The 22,395-nt window shown below is 38.4% G+C and overlaps 1 protein-coding gene across 2 annotated transcripts in view; it reads right to left on the bottom strand.

Moving 5' to 3' along the window:
• The window catches only part of HSF2 (heat shock transcription factor 2), a 44,607-nt gene extending 22,694 nt beyond the window's left edge, over positions 1–21,913 (bottom strand). Inside the window, exons 1-6 of one of the 2 annotated variants that reach the window (XM_043962478.1) lie at positions 21,645–21,913; positions 6,376–6,484; positions 6,100–6,227; positions 4,496–4,620; positions 2,247–2,322; positions 906–967 (exon numbers count right to left, since the gene is read on the bottom strand). In XM_043962478.1, the coding sequence (XP_043818413.1) occupies positions 906–967; positions 2,247–2,322; positions 4,496–4,620; positions 6,100–6,227; positions 6,376–6,484; positions 21,645–21,737 (593 nt within the window). In that variant the 5' untranslated portion in view covers positions 21,738–21,913. The remainder of the gene's footprint in view (positions 1–905; positions 968–2,246; positions 2,323–4,495; positions 4,621–6,099; positions 6,228–6,375; positions 6,485–21,644) is intronic. The other variant, XM_043962479.1, reaches the window with a different exon arrangement.
• Positions 21,914–22,395: the final 482 nt, after the last annotated feature.

Below are 22,395 nucleotides of genomic sequence, written 5' to 3'. Positions count from 1 at the left end.
CAGGCAAAATTTTGACTTTTAAAAGAATAATGGCAATGCCTTTCTTCTTCATTTCATCCTTGGTCCTTCTAGCACACTTTTATCCTAAGCCCACCAAAAGCAGCCAGTGGGAGTCATGGCTATCACCTAGTCTACTCTTGGCAACCAAGGTAAAAGAGAATATAAATATCAGTGTTATGCATAAATAGTACAAGTAATAGAGACTGTTCTGTTATCTCCAGCATAAGTTCTTCTAGAACTCCACGAATTCTGACCTTCTGCTCCTATATTAATTTTGGAGAAAATGGATTTTTCCTTTGTTGCTTTCCCCATTTGGGGGATGGGGCGAGGAAAGGAATTTGCATTAAAGCTGCAATATGTCCCAACTCTAAGACAAATACCAGAGAGTTATAGCAATAGGAAGACACTATAATTAGTCTGGTAGTAGAAAACTGGTTCTCTAGGTGTGGTGCAGGGGGGCCCCCAAGGTCAAAACTATTTTCATAATAATACTAATGTGTTTTAATCTCTAATATGGTAATAGATGCAATACACATAAAAGCTCTATGGAGGGAGGAGGTCCCCAATAAATTTTAAGAGTGTAGACTAGGGGCAGCTAGGTGGCACAGTGGATAGAGCACCAGCCCTGGATTCGGGAGGACCTGAGTTCAAATCCAGCCTCAGACAATTAACACTTACTAGTTGTGACCCTAGGCAAGTCACTTAACCCCAATTTCCTCATGAAAAAAAAAAGTGTAGACTAAAAAAGTTCAAGAGCCTGTGATGTAAAAGATAGAAGGGTAGTAGTGATTCACTTGTTTCTAAGACACCTCAGCTCCCCACTCAGCAGTTTATGGGTAAACTCCCTTATTTATAGTTAGTTACCTGTTTCCTTGCAGGATTTTATTATAAACAAATAAACTTACCTTTTGCGTTTTAAACTCACGAGCTGGTTATTCTGAACCAACGTTACAATAAACTGGACAATCTAAAAAGGGGAATATGGGTAGATGGAAGAAAAAATAAAAAACATATATTCTTGGAATTATGATGTCAATGAAATATTCTGCATCATTGTACAGGCAAATATTCATAACGACTGAAAGTACTAAGCAGACTAAAGACTGAAAACATTCTATAAAATACCTGCCATATTAAAATTGGGAAATACATTAATTCTATTCTTGTTATTCAGGTCCTTTTTGATGAGCAATTCACCTTCTGCTCCAGGCAACTTTTTTCCCTTCTTAGAATCAATCAATGAATTATCTTAAACCTTTTCTGAATAAAATTTATCTTAAGTATTACAACATAACCTATTCTTCTTGTCCTGTTTTCTTCATCCTTTTTCAATCTTAAAATTCTTACATTATCAATAAATGTTTACAAAATTTCTTCATTGAAGAATATTTTCATTAAAATATTAAGAGGGATTGTTGTGAAACCCATGGCAGCAAAGAGTGATCTCTTTAAGATAAATGGCTTCACCATGAAAAAAAAATACCAAAAGAATGCGAAATAGCCACCTCTATAAGATATGTGCTTAAATTTTCATAAAGATGAAACACTGAAAATTTATTTTGACTCTATATTCAAAGTTGCAACTCTTATGTGCCACATGTTTACTCCCACTGTGACCCAATTCATGCCTTTAGTAAAGCACAGCCACAAACTTATTTTTTAGCTTGAAGGGCTCAAGAGTGAGACCAGGATGGTCCCAGCATATAAAAGGGTCCACTGACTAAAGGTCCAATCCATTTTGTTCTTGAACAAAATAGAATTAACCTACTAGAATTGTTTTACTTGGACTTTAATGGCAAGACATTAAATATGATACCATGTATACTCCTGAGTGTCACCACCATTTTCAGGTAAAATGAAAGATTAGCCACCATATCCACTGTTATTACAAAGATTTAAAAGCTTAACCTGATTGAGTAAAATGACTTAACCTATACCTATCAACAAATTATAGCCAACTGATTATAAAACTCAGTCAGTTCTCTAAGATGAATAATTGTAGCCAAACTTTAATCAAATGGATGAGAGACCCTTTGAAAACTACTATGACAATCTATGTGATTAGAATGGCCAGTTACAGCTATGATGAAGTGTTCTCTATTTAGTGAAGAGGTATTTAATCCTTGTCTTCATTTCCCCATCATATACCAACTGTACAAGGTGGAAATCAATATAGGACTAAGTGTAGCTAATTATAAACATGCACTAAACAATGGTTGTTTATAGCCATGAGAAAAACACATTACCTTTCGGATTACTTGCTGCTGTTGTGTTTGTTTTGCCCGTAATTCTGCCACTTCCCGCCAAAGGGATTCATTTTCTCTGTTATTTAAAATAAAGGGACAATAAAAAATAAATGCCATTAGTTAAAAATATGACTATATTACAGAAATTATTCATACTTTAACGTAAGCTTTTTAAGAGACTGGGCAGCCCTTAGCCAGGATAGTAATAGTAATAGTAATGGTATAGTATAGTAATGGCAGCTGTCTTGGAACAAACTCACTATTACACTTGATAGCTTCACGCATTGATAGAATCTGCTACCAATGGTAACAGGTATACAAACATACACTTGAAGCTCAGATCTGAATCCCTAGAGTCTTGTGTAATGATCCTTTTTCCCCCCAACAACTTGGCATATTGCAACATGACTAAAATTTTACTTTGGCCACTGGATAACTGGGTAAATAGGGGAAAAAAAAGAACCATAGTTCCTAAGAGAATAAACACGCATAGACCAAAGTCACAGAGACCTCATCTCTCTATCTCTCCCAGATGGACAGGCAATGACCATTAATGGGCCTGAACCTACACTGCTCTTTGTAGAAGCTTTAACCTGCTCCATTTCCAACATGGGCTGGTTCACTCCCATGATTCACTACTTATAGAATGCAAGAGCCTTTAGGTTCCTGATTACTTAAAGACCAAAATACTTTAAAGAGGCACATTCAGAGATACAACCATCCTAAAACTTAGCTACCAACAAACATTTTCTTTCTGTACCAATTCCTTACTGACATTGTACTGCATCCTTCTTCTCAGTGACAGCAGTGACAAAGTTGATAGGGTATCAAAGATAACTCATCTATTAAATGCTTCAATTTCAACTTTCTTTTAACTTGACTCAAGGCAATTTTTTTTTTAACACAGACTTAACATAGACTCTTAACATATATGGGAACTGGGGGAAAATGAAAGCATAATTTTTGTAGCATCTTTGATTTCCATTAACCAACAGACCTCTAGGTGCCATAATTAGTATATCCATGTTGTATTAGCCAATAAAGTAGTTAAGAATTATTTTCAAGACTTATGTGTTGGAAACTGTGATACTTGACATTAATGAACCGTGAAAGCAAAGGTTGAGGTCAAGAGATACCTGGGTCACTATATTCAACATAGTAAATATTACTGAATATGGGAAATAAAAGGAACTTGGAGAAATATATGTTTAAAGAGAAAACAGAATCAGATGGGTGATGGACTGTAGGTATAGAATGAGGTATATATTTCAGACATGTCCAGTGTACTGATTTGTTTTGTTTGACTACATTTCTTTTAGAAGGGAAGGGTCACTGACAAATAACAGATATTTTTTAAAAAAAGAAAATAGTATCAATAAAGCACTTTAAAAGAAAGAAGATGAATTTAATTACCCTCTAAAAATACAGAACAGGAACAGGCATAAGCCAGGCTAGGAATAACAAATCACTGCCCCACCCCCTTTTTCCTTTGGAGACCTTGTCTCTTTTGCTCAAGTTGGAAGGGCAGCAGCCACTAGAGGGCTTGAACCCCCACTGATCGGTATGAAAGCTTTGACCAGCTCTATTTCCAACTTGAGCTGGTTCACCCTCAACGAATTACAATTTACACAGTACAGTGCAGGGGCCTTTAGTTTCCTGTCTACTTAGATGAAGCTTTAGTCATTTATCAGTAAAAGACAAAGTATACATTTTTATATAGGCTGAATTTTATTTCCACATACAAATTATCTGTGAGATATGGGGAACACTGAAAGCATCAGGTATTGTGGGAAGTTAATTTTTAAAATGGTACTTAAAGAGTTTGAGTAACATACATCTTTCCAAGCTAACATAAAAATAAATATGAAGTAGGACAGTTCTCTTGGGAGTGAGTTCTATTTCATTCTAGGTGACAAAGTTGCATTATTAAGTTTTAGGAAATCTTCAATCCTTCACAACATCAGAAACAAATGGTACCTTACATAGGACGTCTACACATTTGAAAAAGAGATTGTAATTACCATGTAAAGACTAATCACATCAATTTTCTTAATATGTTAATTCTCTTATACTAATATGACAGCAGGACACTTACTTTTGTTTCTCCCAAAGCAGTAAAAGATTTATACCAATTCATCTATCGGTTCATATCTCTTTCATGAACACTACCATGAAAATTCAAAGCTAAGAATACAGTCTTTTAAGCCCACATATTCACATGAAAAGTATCTTTAGAAACTTTATCTTACCTTTTCAAGGTAGACAGTCTGGACTCAATGGTTTCTTGTTTGATTTGAACTTTCTGAGCACTACTTATGATTTTGGATAAGTCTTCTTGGCGAATTTTAGTTTCTTCTGGTTTTGAAGAAGAAACCTGCCCAAACAAAACAGCAAGGAAAACAGATGTAAGTTCCAAGGACCAGAATTTCAAGTCTTAGCATTTCTAATTTTTTAAAAAATAAGGACACACATCTTAAGGTAATAAGGAGGACATGCAAGGTTGAATTGATTGTGAAAGAACATGCTAAATGTTTGATTCCCCAAGAGAAGAATAGGACAGAGCTTCAAGGAAAAAATAATTTTCATTTGTTAAAGCAAAAAACCCTCCGAATTTATCTTATGATTCAAGGCAGGGGTTCTTAACCATTTTTATATCATGGATCCCTTTGACAATTTGGTGATGCCCATGGACCCCTATTCTGAATGCTATTTTAATGCATAAAATAATTACAAAAGAAACAAATTATTGATTGATATTGCAATAGTTATAAAAATATTTTACAAAGTAGTTCGCAGGCCCTCTTTAACAAGGGCTATGGATAGCCTCTCTGGAAGAAACATCTCAATGATTCCCTTTTCACCATTTTTTATGGCTTTATTCCCAAATATTCTCCTGACCTCTCTATTTATTTAGTAAATCTATACTGTAATAATTACTCAACTGCATACTATGCAATTTGTCTTCAGGGCATGGTACACTAACCTGTTTTTGTTTTTTTAATTGCTGAGTAAAAATACCTGTCATTTTAAAATATGCAAAAGTTTCAGTAAACTAAATGAGATGCTGATAGCAAAATCTGTACAGACATTTATTTTTGTCCAGTATTACTTCTGTGACAGACAAAAACCTGTTCTACTTCAGGATTTTAAGGAAGAGTGTTTTTCTCAAGCTTCCACATGATCTTCAATTGCTCAAAAAGGGCAGATGTTACAACCATGACATTTGCCTTTTATATGGAAAGATGATGGTAGTGGTTGCATAAAAATACTTTTAGGCTCCTAAAAGGGGAGGGAACAGATCACTGTGTACAATGCCTAGCATAGTACTATGTGTAATCAGATACTTAATATAAGCTTTATCATACCATCGAAGTATTAGGCTTAAACTGCTAAGAAAACAAAACCTAGAACCAAGTCATAATATGATCTATTACAATACAAATTAAGCTAAGGAAATTTGCAGTATCAAATTCTAAAAGGACACCATTCCAAACATGTTGGTTTGCATATCAGTGATGTGGAATGTTTTCCTGTAGAAACAATGTTATAAAGAAACAGTAGTTAGATTTCCAAGTCTGGCTCACAAAAACCTATTTAGTTCACAATATATTTCAAATACAATACATTTTCAATTTTTAAAAAAGAGAGACAGAAACAATACTAGTATGATACAAGTAATTTAACAATTTTTAAATTTCCTTTTATTATCCTAAATGCCAGGAATTGATAAAGTGAACTATATTCCTATTTATATTTGAAAACCATCCAGTGGATTAAGCATACTACATTATTCAGTCACTAAAATAAATTATATTAAGAAAACAAAACAAACAAAAACTGAACAGTAACTTACCTTTCTTTTGATGTTCTCTAACAAGTCATCCTGGCCCTGTTTAAAGTATGGGTGCTGAAATTCAACTGGGCCATCTCGTTCTTGCTTTACAATACCAGAGTCAACATGAACTACTTTACGGAAGCCATCTGAAACAGTATTACACAATCAAGAATGTCAGTAAAATCAAAATTCAGTTCTTCATTCAAAGGGTTTTCTTTTCCTTTACCAACCCCAGTGAAAAATACAAAAACAATCTACATTTCCCACCCCAAATCAAAAACTTTCTACACTTACACATATTTAGTTGCCTCACAAAGCTTGCCATGTTGTTGTGCTTGAAGTACTTGGGAAGAATTTCTTTTGCAAACCTCTGTTCATCCAAAACCAGAAAGCTCTGGCCATTCTAAAATGAAGAATACAGATGTCTATTAAGGAAGATTCCTTGCCTTATGTGTCCACACACAGTAGGTCAGACCATGCAGAGTTCACCCAGTATAGAATAACTGAATGTGTGGGTTGCAAAAAATTTGGCAGTACATGCTTGATTTGTATACCTATTTTATATACCCAGGGTCATGTAAAAATTTCTCTGGTGAAAAGGGGTGGGAAAAAGGTTAAGAAGCCTTGGACCAGATGACCTCCAAAGTCCCTTCCATCTCTACATCTTGGATTCTATGAACCCCTTGAGCATTTTACATTCCCATCATTGGATTTTTAGTAATTTATTGCATTTTTTGAGGAGGAACTAGTAGAAGTACACAACCGGTTTAACATGTAAAGGATGATGTTTTGTTTTGTTTCCAATACCCAAACATTTTGTTGACCTTGTCACTTCTGGGCACTTGGCCAATGGATTTGAAATGGATTCTGATTTTGTAGAGCAATAAGTATTTAGCAAAGGAAGGAGTCTAATTTTAAGGATAGTATATGTAGATGATTTTCCCTTAAATTCATTAACTGAACTTGTAGCCAATCAAGTTTATAGCTACTTCCCCTCTGCACAGCTTCTCAAGATTTTCCTATAATTTATGTCTACTGTCTTTGCATTTCAGTATCAAGAAGAGCCTACTGTTAGCTACAAATTTAAGAGATTTTACCATAATTCCTTCTAACTATTAAAAGTTCATTAACAGGGGCAGGTAGGTGGTACAGTGGATAGAGCACCAGCCCTGGAGTCAGGAGGACCTGAGTTCAAGTCATACACTTGCCAACTTACTACTAGCTGTGTGACCCTGGGCAAGTCGCTTAACCCCAATTGCCTCACTAAAAACCCTCCCCCAAAACAAACAAAACAAAAAAAAAATCATTAATAGTAAGTCATACTACAAGATTAATTTGGTCATAGCACTAATCCAACATAGTAGATCTCTCCACTATTTATACTTGCTCATTCAAGAGTAATAATGTTTTTACCTTTTTTGTGTGTTTTTAAACTAGTTTCTATAGGCTGACAAAACAGTCTATCCAATCCCAAGTTTACCCACTGGCAAAGAACAAAGACTTTGAAAATCTAAATGGAATATGCCCATCCCTTAGCTCCAATTTATTCAAAGCATGTTTACCCAAAGAACTTGAACATGCTTAAAGCAATTGTGAGATCTAGGCTCTAGGCTCATCTTAATTTGTATGAATTATGGCAGAGGACTGTGGGTAACTTAGATGCAAAGAGATTTTCTTTCCCATGGGAAACTGCTATCTCTAGGCAGAACAATGAAAAAACCACTACCTCAATCAACTGTAATAATCAATTATCAGTTAATAATTTCCTTCTCTCAGAATATTAAAAAATCTTCCACCTGGCCACCTAACCTGATTCTTTTACCTTTAATCTCCTAAATTTATGTCACTCATTTGATTGGGTGGGGAGAAGAAGAGAGATTTTCAAAAGTTTATATGGGGCAGCTAGGTGGTGCAGTGGATAGAGCACCAGCCCTGGAGACAGGAGTACCAGAGTTCAAATCCAGCCTCAGACACTTAACACTTACTAGCTGTGTGACCCTGGGCAAGTCACTTAACCCCAATTGCCTCACTTAAAAAAAAAAAAGTTTATGTAAGTTTGTTCAGCTATCCTCAGCTCAGATGAAGAATTTAGGTATGACACCCAGTTACTGTTTTGGTTTTTCTACTTACTCGGGAATTTAAAATGCCTTGATTAAGCAATACTCTTGAATTAATTCAACCCTGTTCCTGTCTTCTTACACTTCACTCCCCTCCATACTCTACAGGATCTAGGGATACTTGCCTTCCTGTTGTTCCTCCAACCCTTCACTCCAACTCCTTTTCAGTAGCTATCCTCCATGTTTGGAATGTCCTCCCCTTCATCACCTTTGCTTCTTGGTTTCCTTCAAGACAACTCAAATCTTACCTTCTCCAAGAGACCTATAGTCTTTCTCATTGCTAATGTCTTTGCTTTGAGATTAACTCCCACTTATACTGTGTATATCTTCTATGAACATAATTGTTTGCACTTTTTCTCTCCCATTAGAATGTGAGCTCCTTGAGGACAGGGATTGTGTTTTTGTTTTCTTTATATTCCTAGCACTTAACACAGTGCCTGGCAAATAGTAAACAATAATGCTTGTTGAAGATAATGATAACCACCAGTCCCCTGAAGGTAATGTTCAGTCTCTTCTGGCCCACCTGATTTATTTTATTTTGGGGGGGGGGGGGGGTGAGGCAATTGGGGTTAAGTGACTTGCCCAGAGTCACACAGCTAGTGAGTGTTAAGTGTCTGAGGCCAGATTTGAACTCAGATCCTCCTGACTCCAGGGCCGGTGCTCTATCCACTGCGCCACCTAGCTAGCCCTCACCTGATTTATACTATAGCTTACTTTAACCTCCCACAAGTGGCTGCTTTTCTTTCCTTGGGTCATAAAAAGCCTAAAAAGACTGGTAGCTTAAGGACTTTCTCTGTCCTACTACAAACGAAATTGTACAACTAATGTGGAAAACAAGAACGATGTATAGTGCACTACTAATGGAATATGACACCAGATCTCAAATTGTTAAGGCTGGCATGATTTGAAAGCATAGGATATACTCACCTCTGTGTGATCTTTCTAGCTGACCAAGGAGCAGCTAGGTGGCACTGTGGATAGAACACTGGCTCTGGAGTCAGGAGGATATGAGTTCAAATCTGTAACTTGACCATTACTAGCTTTGTGGCCCTGGGCAAGTCACTTAACCCTGATTGCCTCAAATATCCAGGGCAATCACCAGTAGTTTTGACCTTTGTCTTGGCATTCTTCAGTGACTCAAGGAGAGAGTGAGAATGACAAGTTTGGGGTGTTCTGCCCTACTCATCTCTAATTCACTCACAAATCACAAGACATCACCCTCATGATATCATTGGTCCTCTTTGAGAATGAAGGATGAATAACAACAAGCCTGACCATGAAGAAATGAAGAAGACATATTTACTCATTACAACTAAAAACTTACCATTTACAACTTGACAGCACAGAACAAATGCTTTTCACATTTCCCTATGCAAACCACTCGCCCCCATTTCCCAGCCCCCTTTCACCTAAATGGTCTGAGAGAAGGAGGGAGCAAGGAGTAAGGAGAGTTGTGCTAGAAGACTGGGTGAAGTAAGTGTTCTATCAAGGCATTTGCCCCCACTAAAGTGAACGGAAGAAAGAACTAGGGTGGTGGCTATGCAACTGTGGAGATGGGAACTCACACAAGAGAAAAGATGTAAAGAGAGAAAGGCAAGATATGGTTAAGTGATTAGATGACCTCTAACATGAAAGAATGGTTGTGCTTTCAAACAAGGGAAGTTTGGAAGAAGGGGAGGTTTCAGAGGGAATGGTAATGAGTTCAGTTTGGGACATGCTGAACTTGAGATGTCTCTAGTAAGTGGTTGCCTACATAGGAATCAGACCGTCTAGGTTCCATATACCTACTCCATTAAGACACTGAAATCTGTACCAGATCAAAAAATAACCAAGAAATCTAATGAGAATCTACATTAAGTGACTCTTTCCACCACTGAACTACACAAAAAATCTTCCAGAAGCTCGAGGGTAATAGGAAAGAGGGAAACTTGCAAAGCCAGTACTAAGACCAAAGACTAGTAAGACAGCTCTGTATCTGGAGGTAGAAAGAATAGAGGGATTCCCTGAGAAAGCCCCAGGATGGTTAGATAATTCCAGGGTGGGGTACTTGAAAGTGCCAAGTAGTGGCAGTGGGCATAACATACCCGTACAGTACTACAGTTCTCAAACCAGGACAATTCAGAATCAGACAATTCTAAGGTCTCTAACATTATGGTCTGAGACATCTCTTTAGATCTAGTGTTTTGAACCTCAAAGAACCATGGGAGCCCAACAGGGCCACTCACAGCCCCAAATACACACACACTAGGCAAAGCCTGGCCCTGGCCCAAAGCCCCAATTCAGGAACCATAGCCAGAGACATGAGTAAATAAAACAATGACCAAAAGTTATGCAGATCTAGAGATCTCCCAAAAGGAGAATAACTCTGTAACAACTGCAAGCAGAGACCCAAAGGGGAAAAAATACTTTCCTCAAAACCTACGTGAATACCTAAAAGAAAACCACAAGGAAAAAAAAAAGTAAATAAAAACTCCAAAAGACAGTATTTTGGGGAACTTATAAGTGCTAAACTTTACCCAAGTAACAGATTCCCAGAAAATTAAAATAAACCAAACTTAAACTGATGACTCCATGAGACTGCAATAAATATTAGAACAGAATGAAAAAATGGGGAAAAAAATCTAGAAAATGTGATAGTTGGTATTAAAAACAACCAACCTGGAAAACAGGTCAAAGAAAGATAAGAATTACTGGATTCCTGGAAAACCACGATCAAGTTTAAAAAAAAAAAGTTGGACATTTTATTTCAAAAATTCGTAAATGAAAACTTCCCAAATCCATTAAATGACAAAGAGAAAAGACAGAACTCATCAATTACTTCAATAAAAAACAAACAACACCAAAGGAAAAGCCTACAACAATGTCATAGCCTAAATCCCTCATACCCATATTGATGAAAAAATCTTTACGTATCCACAAAGAAGCAGTTCAAGTAGCAAAGAACCACTACCACACAGATGTGGTGGCTTTTTCTATAAATGAGAAACTCTTTCTATTTTCCTCTTGGATAGTGTGTGTAAGGGAAAAAAAAGGTATCATAACCACACCTGTAAACTATTTGTACCCTTCACTCTATATAAACTAACCCTGTGATTCCCTGGTAAAATCTTCTCTGCCTCATTTAGGTAATGAGAATGAGGTTTGGGAGAAAATGTTCAATATTTTTTATCCTCCCCCTTCCTACCCCAATTCCCCATTAAAAAAAAAAATCACTCGGGGGCAGCTAGATGGCACAGTGGATAAAGTACCAGCCCTGGATTTAGGAGTACCTTAGTTCAAGTCCGGCCTCAGACACTTGACACTAGCTGTGTGACCCTGGGCAAGTCACTTAACCCTCATCGCCCCACCAAAAAAAAAAAAATCACTCATTTTGGTTACGGATGTAAAAATGTACTGTGGGTAATGGCTTGATCCTAAAATTATCATGCTGGTATAGAAATGTGTAGGCCAGCACCAGCCCTGGAGTCAGGAGTACCTGAGTTCAAACCCGGCCTCAGACACTTAACACTTACTAGCTGTGTGACCTTGGGCAAATCACTTAACCCCAATTGCCTCACTAAAAAAAGGAAAAAAAAAAAAGAAAGAAATGTGTAGGCCAGGAAAAACCTAAAGAGCAAATATGTAAGGTGAAACTGAGGGGGAAGTAGTTAGACAAAGCATCTGAAAGGTAAAAGAAGGATATGCCAGCATCATGATGAGGACCACTCTACAATCTATGTTCCATGTAGATCAACAAAGTTTAATTCTGCTTGCCTTCTAAACTGTCATCCCCGCCACACATGCTAAAATATCAAACTACTAGCCAAAGTATTAAAAATGATTTCTATTTGAATGATAGTTTTATTATTCTTTTCTTTAGAAAGCAATCAGGGTTAAGTGACTTACATAGGGTCACACAGCTACTAAGTGTCTGAAACCAGATTTGAATTCAGGTCCTCCTGACTCCAGGGCCAGTGCTCTATACATATCGACAACCTGCTGCCCTGACTTATTATTGGTACTAAAGCCAAGGACTGAGTTTTAACAGCTCTGCCATTAATTCTACCTGCACAATGAACATCTTTGCACAAAAATAGCTGATTTCTATCATACTTTTCTTCAACAGAATGGTTGGAAGGAAAAATGTTCAAGTCACTTTGTAATCCTAAACCCTTATAATAGTAAGGGAAGATAACCATAACAATCAAATAGATATTCACAATAGCAAGTGAAACTGGCATAAAAAAATTTAAATACTTATTTGATATATAAATAAATGTTGAGTAAGGTTAAGCATTGTTATACTAAATGAAATCAAACCAAGAATGGTTTCTTTTTTCTTCCTTTTTTGGTGAGGAAATTGGGGTTAAGTGACTTGCCCAGGGTCACACAGCTAGTGTCAATTGTCTGAGACCGGATTTGAATTCAGGTCCTCCTGACTCCAGGGTCTGTGCTCTATCCACTGCGCCACCTAGCTGCCCCCCAAGAATGGTTTCTTAAAGTTTCCTTTAGAATAAGACAAATACTTAGGAGAGAGAAAGTGCTTTTTAAAATTATCATTTAAATATGTATTTCTTTGAGCACAAACCTTATCATTACTAGGTTAAAGATTTGGTCATCATCAAGGAATCGGGCCCAGGCTGACCTCCTCCTCCCCACCTCTTTATCCCAAAGCTATTTTTGCTCAAGAAACTTATCTTGGAAACTGGTTAGCTACAAGTTTTCAGACACAGCTCTAGGAAGGTAGGAATTAGCCAGCTTTCAAACAGTTCTCTACTACAAAATCCATCCTGTTTGTTTCCTTAAGTACTAAGAAAAGCCATCCTATTATTTGTAACAGAGTAGAAGAAACAGACAAAAGGTATGATTAGATTTCCAATTAATGTTTAGGATGGATAAAAGACATTTTTCACAAGTAGAAGAGCTTTTTGAATGAATGATTATCTGATTCCAAAAACAGCTGCTATTTCTAAAAAGGTCTTAATAAGATTTTCACTCAGCATTTATTGCTGAGCTGCCTCAACACTAAACAGAGCAAACAAGCATGAAGGGAACCAGAAACACAGCACAAGCAACAGCATCCTCAAATGGCAATTTAAAAAATATGGTAGTGTCTTGTTTTTGCTTTTCTAGCCATCATTAGCTAACTAAAATTTTTGCACTAAGTGCTAACAATGCTAACACAATGTTCTAGTTAGCATATGGAGGAATGGGAATTTACAGCAATGGGAATTAAGCATGGCTGAGTTTGTATTTTCACTCCTTCAGGAGCCTTTCACAAGTTTCAACACATCTTGTTTTCCTATTTGAAAATAAGGATTACCATGAATGATCATTATTCTCCCATAACTATACTAGTTTAAACAGTACAGTTACACTTTTTATGACTATAGTCTTAAGTATCCAGTTGGTGTTACCTGACACAGAATTCTATATATAACAATGCCACGGTATGAAACTGAACTTTTCCCCCATTTAAAGGGATATTCTAAACTGAAGTTTCCATGTCCATTTCCCAATTTCTATCATAAGACTATTATTGCCTTAATGGCACATAATATTAACAATCAAGGGTATCATTATGGGGTGTCTCATTTTAGATAAACTCATCAAGGCATAAGCACATTTCCTTGCTTTATTCAATTCAGGCAAAAATCTTTAAAAGTTAAACGTCAATAAAATGTTCATGTTGGTTAATGTTTGCAAGTTCAAAATTTTAAAAAGATAATTAAATCAATGCCCTTACTGTTGGAATAAACATCAAGTGCTTAAGATGGCTGATATCCAACAGAAAAATTATTACTATTCCTTTGCTCTCAAAATGTCATATCAGTACTGTTCCCTACCCAGCAAACCACACTTCAATGAAACTCTCCCAATTTGGTATTAAGTGTTTACCAACAGTTAGCCTAAACCTAGAGCTGTTTGTCCTAAGAAACTCGTTAGAAACACCTCCAATGAACAGTCACTTTGCTTTCTGAGTCCTAAAAATTTATGTTAAAGGCAGCTAGAGCTTGCTAGAGGAAGCTGGATGGCACAGTGGATAAAAGTCCTGGACTTAAGAGTCAGGAAGACCTAAGTTCAAATACAGTCTCAGAAACTTACTAGCTGTGTGACCCTGGGTGAGTCACTTGACTTCTGTTTGCCTCCATTTTTCCTCACCTGTAAAATGAAGATAATAACAGCACCTACTTTGCAAGGTTGTATTGAAGAGCAAATGAGATCTCTACAATGCTTGGCACATAGCAGGCAACATATACATGCTTATTCCTTTCCTCTAAAGAAGTACCTAAACTACTATAATAGTTTTCTATTTGGTTTCCTGCCTCTAGTCTCCCTTCTCCAATCCAAACTGGGGTTGCCTGATTTATCTTTTCTATTTTTAGCACATTACTCTCTCTTGTTCATAAAGTGCCCATCCAGAAATTATCTTGTGTATACACTACTTACCGATGTACATATTGTCTCCCTCACAGAATAAGCAGCTCCTTGAGAACACGGTTGTTAATATATGCAGGTTGATTATTTTGTTTGCTCCAAGTCTTTAATGACTCTACTACCTAGAGATTACAAAATAAATTCTAACCTAGCCAGGCATTCGGGAGTTCTCCAAACTAGCCCCAAATCATCCCTTCATATTTTGTCAGGTTAGAGGGTTTACTTATTTGCTACCCAGATTTTTGCTTCTGGGACTCCACCCCCACATGCCCTCCCTCATGTAGTCATGGTTTAAGAACAATCAAAATAATGTGGCCTAACTACCAAAGTTTTTCCATCTTCTCAATTTAAATTGGTTCTTTGAGAGCAAAGGTGTCTAAATTCTTTGTATTCTACCAGTCTTTGCAAACAATTCTAATATGAGTTGGAAGGGCCCTCCAAGGCAATTTATTCCAACTCCTATTTTTCTGAATTTCATCTACAACACCCTGCACATACAGTAAGTTCATCAGGATTTGAAGACCTCCAGTGACTGAGAACTCACTATGACTCCTGAAGCAGTCTTTATTCCTTCAATATTTGAAGTTTTTACTCAGAGTGAGCAGAAAAGATGTTAGTTTAAGGTGTATATGTATTTTTAATTTTGTTGTTGTTCAGTCATGTCATTTGTGACTCCATTTGGCAAAGATATTGGAGTGGTCCTTCTCCTGATCATTTTACAAATAAGGAACTGAGAAAAACAAGGTTAGGTGACTTGCCCAGGGTCACACAAACAGTGTTTGAGGTCATATTTGAACTCAAGATGACTCTTCCTGACTTCTGGCACTCTATCCACCTTACCACTTAGTGCATTGTCAATACCTTGTAATTCTATCAAAGTGCCTACCAAAAGCACACAATGAAATTTTAAAGACAGAAGATATCTTTGGAAAAGAGACTGTCTGTATTCCAAGAAAAAAATTAAATATGGGTTCTATAAGATTCTGATGCTAGCAACATCTTCTATTTAAAATATTAAATATATCATCATTAAAATACTTATAAGGAAATTTTTCCAATATAACAAAAGTTTTATTTCCTCTATTTTGGCTCAACTAGCTTTTTTTAGACTGGCTGATCTAAGTCTAAAATGTAATTCCAAGAACTGTTGTTGCCAAGTGAATTGGGTGTTCTTTTGTTGTTGTTATCCGGGTTCATTTTAATTTTTATATTCTGAGCTTAAATACCAAATAAAATGATAGAACAGAAAATGAGTATACATAAAACTAAGAATCTCTATTACATACAGTTTGCCTTTCAAATACATTAAGAAGTTCAACATTTAACTTTCAAAGCAGTTCTGAAATTGTATTTCTGGCCTTCATTCTTTTTTTCTTTTGTGCATTATAAAAAATGCTCACATGATTCTCTTTTCTTTTTGTGGGGTGGGCACAGCGGGACAGAGAGGGAAACAAAACGGTCAGTCCTCTTTTCCCTCACTCCCCCTTCCCCATTATAAACAAAAACTCTAAACACTTATATACTCCAATATCTTCTTGCACAGATAAGGTCCGGTGTGGAAAGTAACTTGCTACAAGACAAGGTCAGTAGCAAAGCTAGAGTCTAATTGGAGTTTTCTGATTCTCAGCGAAGTATTCTATTATATTCAACGTCTCAACAACAACAAAATCTACAAATAATAAATAACAACATAATCATCAGAGGAAACCTAGTGGCCTAGTCCAATAGACAGCAGACCTTAAGTCTTTAAGAGACCTTGAGATTTTGATTCAATAAACAGCTCCTGGGCAAAATAATATATGAAAGCATTTTAAATTTTAATATATTTTCAGAAAAAAAATACTGCCGCTAATCTCATAGATGAAACAATAAATTTAAATGTTAAATTTTCTCATTTGATATTTGGGTAATCATTCAGCATAAAGAGTAAACAGACTGCCAAAATAGTTTTCCAAATGGAGATAAAGAGCAATAGATAGCCACCTATGATAAATTATTTTCTTGTTACTACTACATATTAAGGATTGTAAAAACACTTCTTTTTCTAGTTTTAATACCACATAACCATGGGAGATTCACCTAACCTCTTGGTTTCCTCATCTTTAAAAAGCAAAGGGTATGGGGCAGCTAGGTGATACAGTGGATAGAGCACCGGCCATGGAGTTAGGAGGACCTGAGTTCAAATCTGGCCTCAGACACTTGACACTAGCTGTGTGACCCTGGGCAAGTCACTTAACCCTGATTGCCTCACCAAAAAACAAACAACAAAAAAAAACCCCAAAGGGCATAATATGATTTGCTGCTATAAAGAATTCTGTGCTCCTAAGAGGACAAACATCCCAGTATCCATTTTGTCATCAAAAAAAGGTGGACAGGAAGAATAAATAGTATGCTTTTTACAAGCATTTATCAATAATGGCCCACTTTGTGCTACCACTGGGGATAAAAAGATAAGAAGAAGAAAAAAGAAAACAACTCAAATGCTTGCCTTTGAGGAGCTTACTTTCCACAAGAGGAAAGAAAAGTAACCCAAGTAAATCCCCAAGGTAATTAGTGTGCAAAGGAGAGTCATAGAATAGGATTCACATAGACTAGGTGACACCTGAAGTGAGCTTTGAAAAAGCTAAGGATTCTAAGAGTCAGGAGGGAAGGGAGTATATTCTAGGCAGTGACAGCCTAAGGTAGGGAAGATAGTAAAGGTAAAGACCTATATTGGGCTGTAGAATGTGTGAAGAGGAGTAACATACAAATAAGCCTGGAAAACAGGGCTGGTGCCATATTAAGCATTAATAAAAGCCAAACAGAAAAATCTGTATTTTATTGTAGAGGCAGTAAGAAGCCACAAGTGTTTCTGGAACAGCAGAGTGCCACAGTCATGGAATCACAAATTTAAGAGCTAGAACAATCTATAAGGATGACCTAGTCCTCCAGCCTCCTCATTTTACAGAAGAAGCCCATCAAAGTAAAACCATTTGCAGAAAAATCACGCAGGTAGTAAGAAAGCTAGTATTTGAAACCATGTCCCCTGACTCCAAATCCAATATTATTTCCATGTACCACACTGCCTCCCAAACTATCACTCTGGCAGCTACTGACAGATGGACTGGAGAGGGGGAAAACTAGAGGCTGGGAAACTTTGTCTAGCTGAGATACCTGAACCAGTGTGGTGGTCTTAAAGGATTGGAAAGAAGGGAATGGATTCAAGAGATGGCAGAGGTAGACCTAACCAGACCTGGCAAATGATTGGCTATGTGGGGGAAAGTTAAGTGAAGAGTTTGGGATAACTCCTACAAACATGAGTGACTAGAAGTATTAATGTCCTGAACAGAGGTTAGTAAAAAGGGACGTTTTGAGAAAAAAAGGAAAGAAACATGCATTTATAAAGCACTGATTGTGTGCAGGCTCTATGCTAAGGGCTTTACAAACATTAATTTAATAATGAATTATACTTTGGACAATTTGAATTTGAGATGATGACAAGTCATAGTGTGGGCAACATCCAATAGGCAAGGAGAAAATGTCCTAAGGTCACTGAGAAAGAGGTATAGAAAGAGAGAAAGCAAGGGACAGAACCTTCCTCTGAGTACACCTATACTTAAGGGGTGAAAAAACAGGAGTGGTGATCGAACAAAGGATAATAAAAAACCATAGAGGCAGAACCAAGAGAGCAGTCTAATAAAAACCCAGAAGTGAATCAAGGATTTTGTAGAATACCAAAGAGAGGTCAAAGAAATGGCCATTAGATTTTTTTCCTGTCCCAAGGTCACTTAGTCATCATTTACTAAACAAATACTCACTGAGTCTATTAAGTGAAAAGCACTATGGTAGGTTTATAGGGGATACAATGATATGACCCTTGTGAAAGCTTAAAAAAAAAATTCAGTCTGGAATCTAGTTCCCTTCGTGGCTCAGCTTAAGAGCCACCTTCTACAAGTCTTCTTTTCCAGTTTCCCCAGTTGTGAATTCTCCTCCTCCCCCCAACCCCCAAATTACTGTGTATAAATTTTGTGTTTACTTATTTATGTATCTGTTGTTCTCCACAAAATGAAAGCACTTTGGAAGTGGGACAGTTTCATTTTTGTTCTCATACCTCCAGTGTCTGGCCTACAGTAAGCCCTTAATAAATGTTTACTGGATTGAATTGAATTCTGGATCTCTGTCCAACTATTAGCACATACTGTTCCCTTTTCTTGGTCTTGGCTACCATTCTTCCAAAGGACAGCATCAATTCGAGACTAGTTGTGAAGTGATAGATCAATGCCAGCTCAATACTGGTAGCTTGAATGAATGGTATTAAACTTGCACCTGGTATGGTATAATAGAAAAGGCACTATAGTAAACACAGAGACCTGGATTCTAGTTCCATCTATGCCTAACCCTGTAACATGGGGGCAAGTGGTATTTTGGTAGCAAAATGATTAGATGTGGAATTATAGGACCTAGATTAAAATCTGTGCTCTCCTATTTAATGACTGGAATTGTGGGCAAGTCACTAAACTGACTAACTTATTTTGGCCTTAAATTCCTAGTTGTAAAATAACTAGTTGACCTCTAAAATTCCTTCCAGTTCTACATCATATGACCTTAAGTTACTCAACGTTTTAGGGATTCAGTTTACCCACCTGCAAAATAAACAAGGTGGACCATAAGATCTTTAAGGTTCATTTCTAGCTTCAAAATTCGATTTCATCATTCTCCACTCCAATTTAAATTGCCTGTTCCCTTCATTAGAAAATAATCACATGACTTAATGTACTAACATAAAATGATGGCTCTTAAAGGATGCTTATTTAGAATTCTATGATGACCTTTAAGGACTATAATCTATTCAACAATACAACAAATATTTAAGCACATTTTTTTTTTTGGGTGCTGGGTGAAAATACAAAGAAGTCAGTCTCTGACCTTAAATATCTTACACTCTAATAAGATACGGAGACAAATAACTACAACCCAAAAAGAGAACCTAAGTGTATAGAAGAAATAAGAACAAAGTGCCAAGGGGCTATCAAGGCATTTTCTGCAGTCAAAAGCCCCGGATTGGAATTCTGCTTCTGCCACTTATTTCCTATGTGACTTTGAGCAAGATATTTAAATTAGGCTTCAGGCCTATTAAAAATGTAAGACCACGTGGGGAATGACCGGGTAACTTCTAAGGCTTCTTCCATCTTTAAATCTATTATCTCTATGAAAGGAAACATTTTTTTATTAGGGTAAACAGATACATCAGAACAGGGACTTATTTATCCCTTTCACTGAGTGACTACATCTAATAAAAAGGATGAATGTGTAGTTTCACTATATGTTGAAAATGACATGGAACTAATTCCCCTTTCATAATTTAGCAATGGCCCACGTGTTGGCATGTGGTTGGTGCAGGATTAATGAGCTATACTATTTGTATAGGTATAAGGTTTGCAAAAGTACATTACATATATTAATTCACTGGATGCAGCTAAGTGATGCAATGGATAGTGCTGGCCTGGAGTCAAAAGATTTCAATCTAAATCACAAGTCAGACACTAGCTATGTGACCCTGGACAAGTCACTTAATCTGTTTGCCTCAGTTTCCTCCACCATAAAATAGGGATAACAGCAACTAAATCCTTGAAAGTTGTGAGGAGCAAAGAAAATATACGTAAAGCTCTTAGCACAGTCCCTTCTCTCCTTCATTTAAGTCTTACAACGACTCTATGAGATAAGAGCCGTAGGTAATGTGATTCCATTTTATAAAATCAGAAAACCAAGGCTTGGAGAGGGCTAAATGAGTTTGTTCATGGTCACTCAAAACTAGTGGTATCAGCAACCGATTTCAAACGTCCTGTTCCTCCTTTCCATTACACAAAGCTTCAATCAAACTGGAAGGGATCCCAGAGATCAGCTAGTCGAAAACTTCCATTTCCCTGATGAGAAAAGTGAGGCCACAGGCGGCTAAGTGATTGGCCTAAAGTAATTGAACCAATTAAAAGACAGGCAAGGGAAAGAGCGCTACAGTTAGAGAAGGGTTCAAATCCAATACTTAATACTTGTGTGACCTTGGGGAAATCTAGGTCTTTCAATTCTCGGCCCACGGTGGCTCCTTCCATTACATCACGCTGCTGGGTCACTGATTTATGAAATTCCCTCATCTGTTCTAGCCCATTGCTTAATTACTGTCTACCACGATGAAGCTAAGAATCATTAAGACTCACACACAACCTGTTAAGTGGCCCCAATCTCGAGTTCATTTTTCTTTTTCTGTTCAATGATTTGATTTTTACAGTCAATTCTCATGAAGCGATAAGGATCTGCACACTTCCCTACCTACTCTCCAAACCGCTCCCTCCCTCACCCCGATCTTTATAACCATTCCGGATTCAAGGGATTTTTTTTTTTAAATAATGAGAAAGGGGCGTGTAGAGATGGGCTTCTTTGGAAAGATGGCAGAGTAGATCTCAGCTGGAGGAAAACCGCAGAATCTCAGGATCTGGGCCCGCCCCTGCACCCCCCAAACGGGAGGATGAAGGAGTAAGGCAGTAGGGAGCGCGCCGCTCTAGACACCGGCCTTCCCTCGAGGGGGGGTGGGGGAAGGGTGATCTGTGTGCGCCACCCCCCCCCCAGACACCCAATCGCCCACCCCTCCCCCCCCCAAGGCTAGCCAGAGAGGGCCGGTGCAGCCCTCGCAGCTGACCGGCCGGGCCGGCAGCAGGTGCGAGGCCAGCTCCGGGAGCCGCGACCCCCTCCTCGCCTCCCACCCTGGGTTGGCAGGCAGAGAAGGCCGCGCGCTGAACCGGTAGTCCGGAGCAGCGCCCGGGGCTCCTGACTCACGTTCTCCCAGGGCCGCCAGGGAGAACAATACCGGGGGGACCATGGAGATGGAGGGGGTCCCGTCTCCGGGGGAGCGCCCGGAAGGATACGGGGGGGGGGAGATGCGGTGTTTTTCACCTCCCCCCCCCCTTCCCCCCAGTCTCTGCAGCGGACGGGGGCGGGGGAAGGCGGTGCATTAGGGGAAGGAAATCTGAGGAAGTCGGAGGCCGCCGGCCGTGGTACCTGGCTCCAGGTGATGAACTCGTTGGTGTGGGCCTCCTCCACCAGCGTCCAGAGCTTACTGAGGAAAGCCGGCACGTTCGAACTCTGCTTCATTGTTTACAACTCCGGGGGATTCTGAAATCTACTCTCGAATGCGGTGGCTGTAGCGGCAGCGACAGAGGACGAGGAGGAGGAGGAGGAGGAGGAGGAGGAGGAGGCAGCAGCTACCCCTCCAGAGCACCCACAACGCAGGCGCGCCACCAGCACTGCCAGCGCCCCCGCCCCCCCTCCGGGCCTCTCCTTCCTACCCCAAACTCGCGAGTAGCTCGGAAGGGCACTGCGACTACGCAGGACCGCCGGGGAAGGCCACACGTGATGGACGGGCTCCCGGCCCCGCCCTCGCATGTCATTCCTACTCTTAGCCAATCGGTTATCGAGGACTCTTTGTTTGGGGGGAAAGGATTGGACACTGGGAATGAAGAAGGCGGTCCTTTCTCCCCCTCTTTATATAACCGCCTCTCCCAAACGAAACCCTTTTTCTTCAGCCTTGGACACGTGCTGATTTTTTTACATTGTAACAACAGAGAATCCGTGGAGCTTTAGCCGGGATCCTGTAGTTTAGGAAAGCTACAGTTGGGGTGGCTGGCGGAAAAAACAAAACAATGAAAAAGAGTGGTCTTCACCAATCTAGATTCCAAGTGGCAGGGGGAAAGATTAGCTTCCCAGGCTCCTGCAGTGAATTAAGTGCCACACTGAAATTAAGTTACTTAAC

Source organism: Dromiciops gliroides, chromosome 4 (assembly GCF_019393635.1).
Source record: "Dromiciops gliroides isolate mDroGli1 chromosome 4, mDroGli1.pri, whole genome shotgun sequence".
NCBI classification, from domain to species: domain Eukaryota; kingdom Metazoa; phylum Chordata; class Mammalia; order Microbiotheria; family Microbiotheriidae; genus Dromiciops; species Dromiciops gliroides.
Note: the sequence above shows the minus strand (reverse complement) of the source record. Positions and strands in the feature narration are given on the sequence as shown.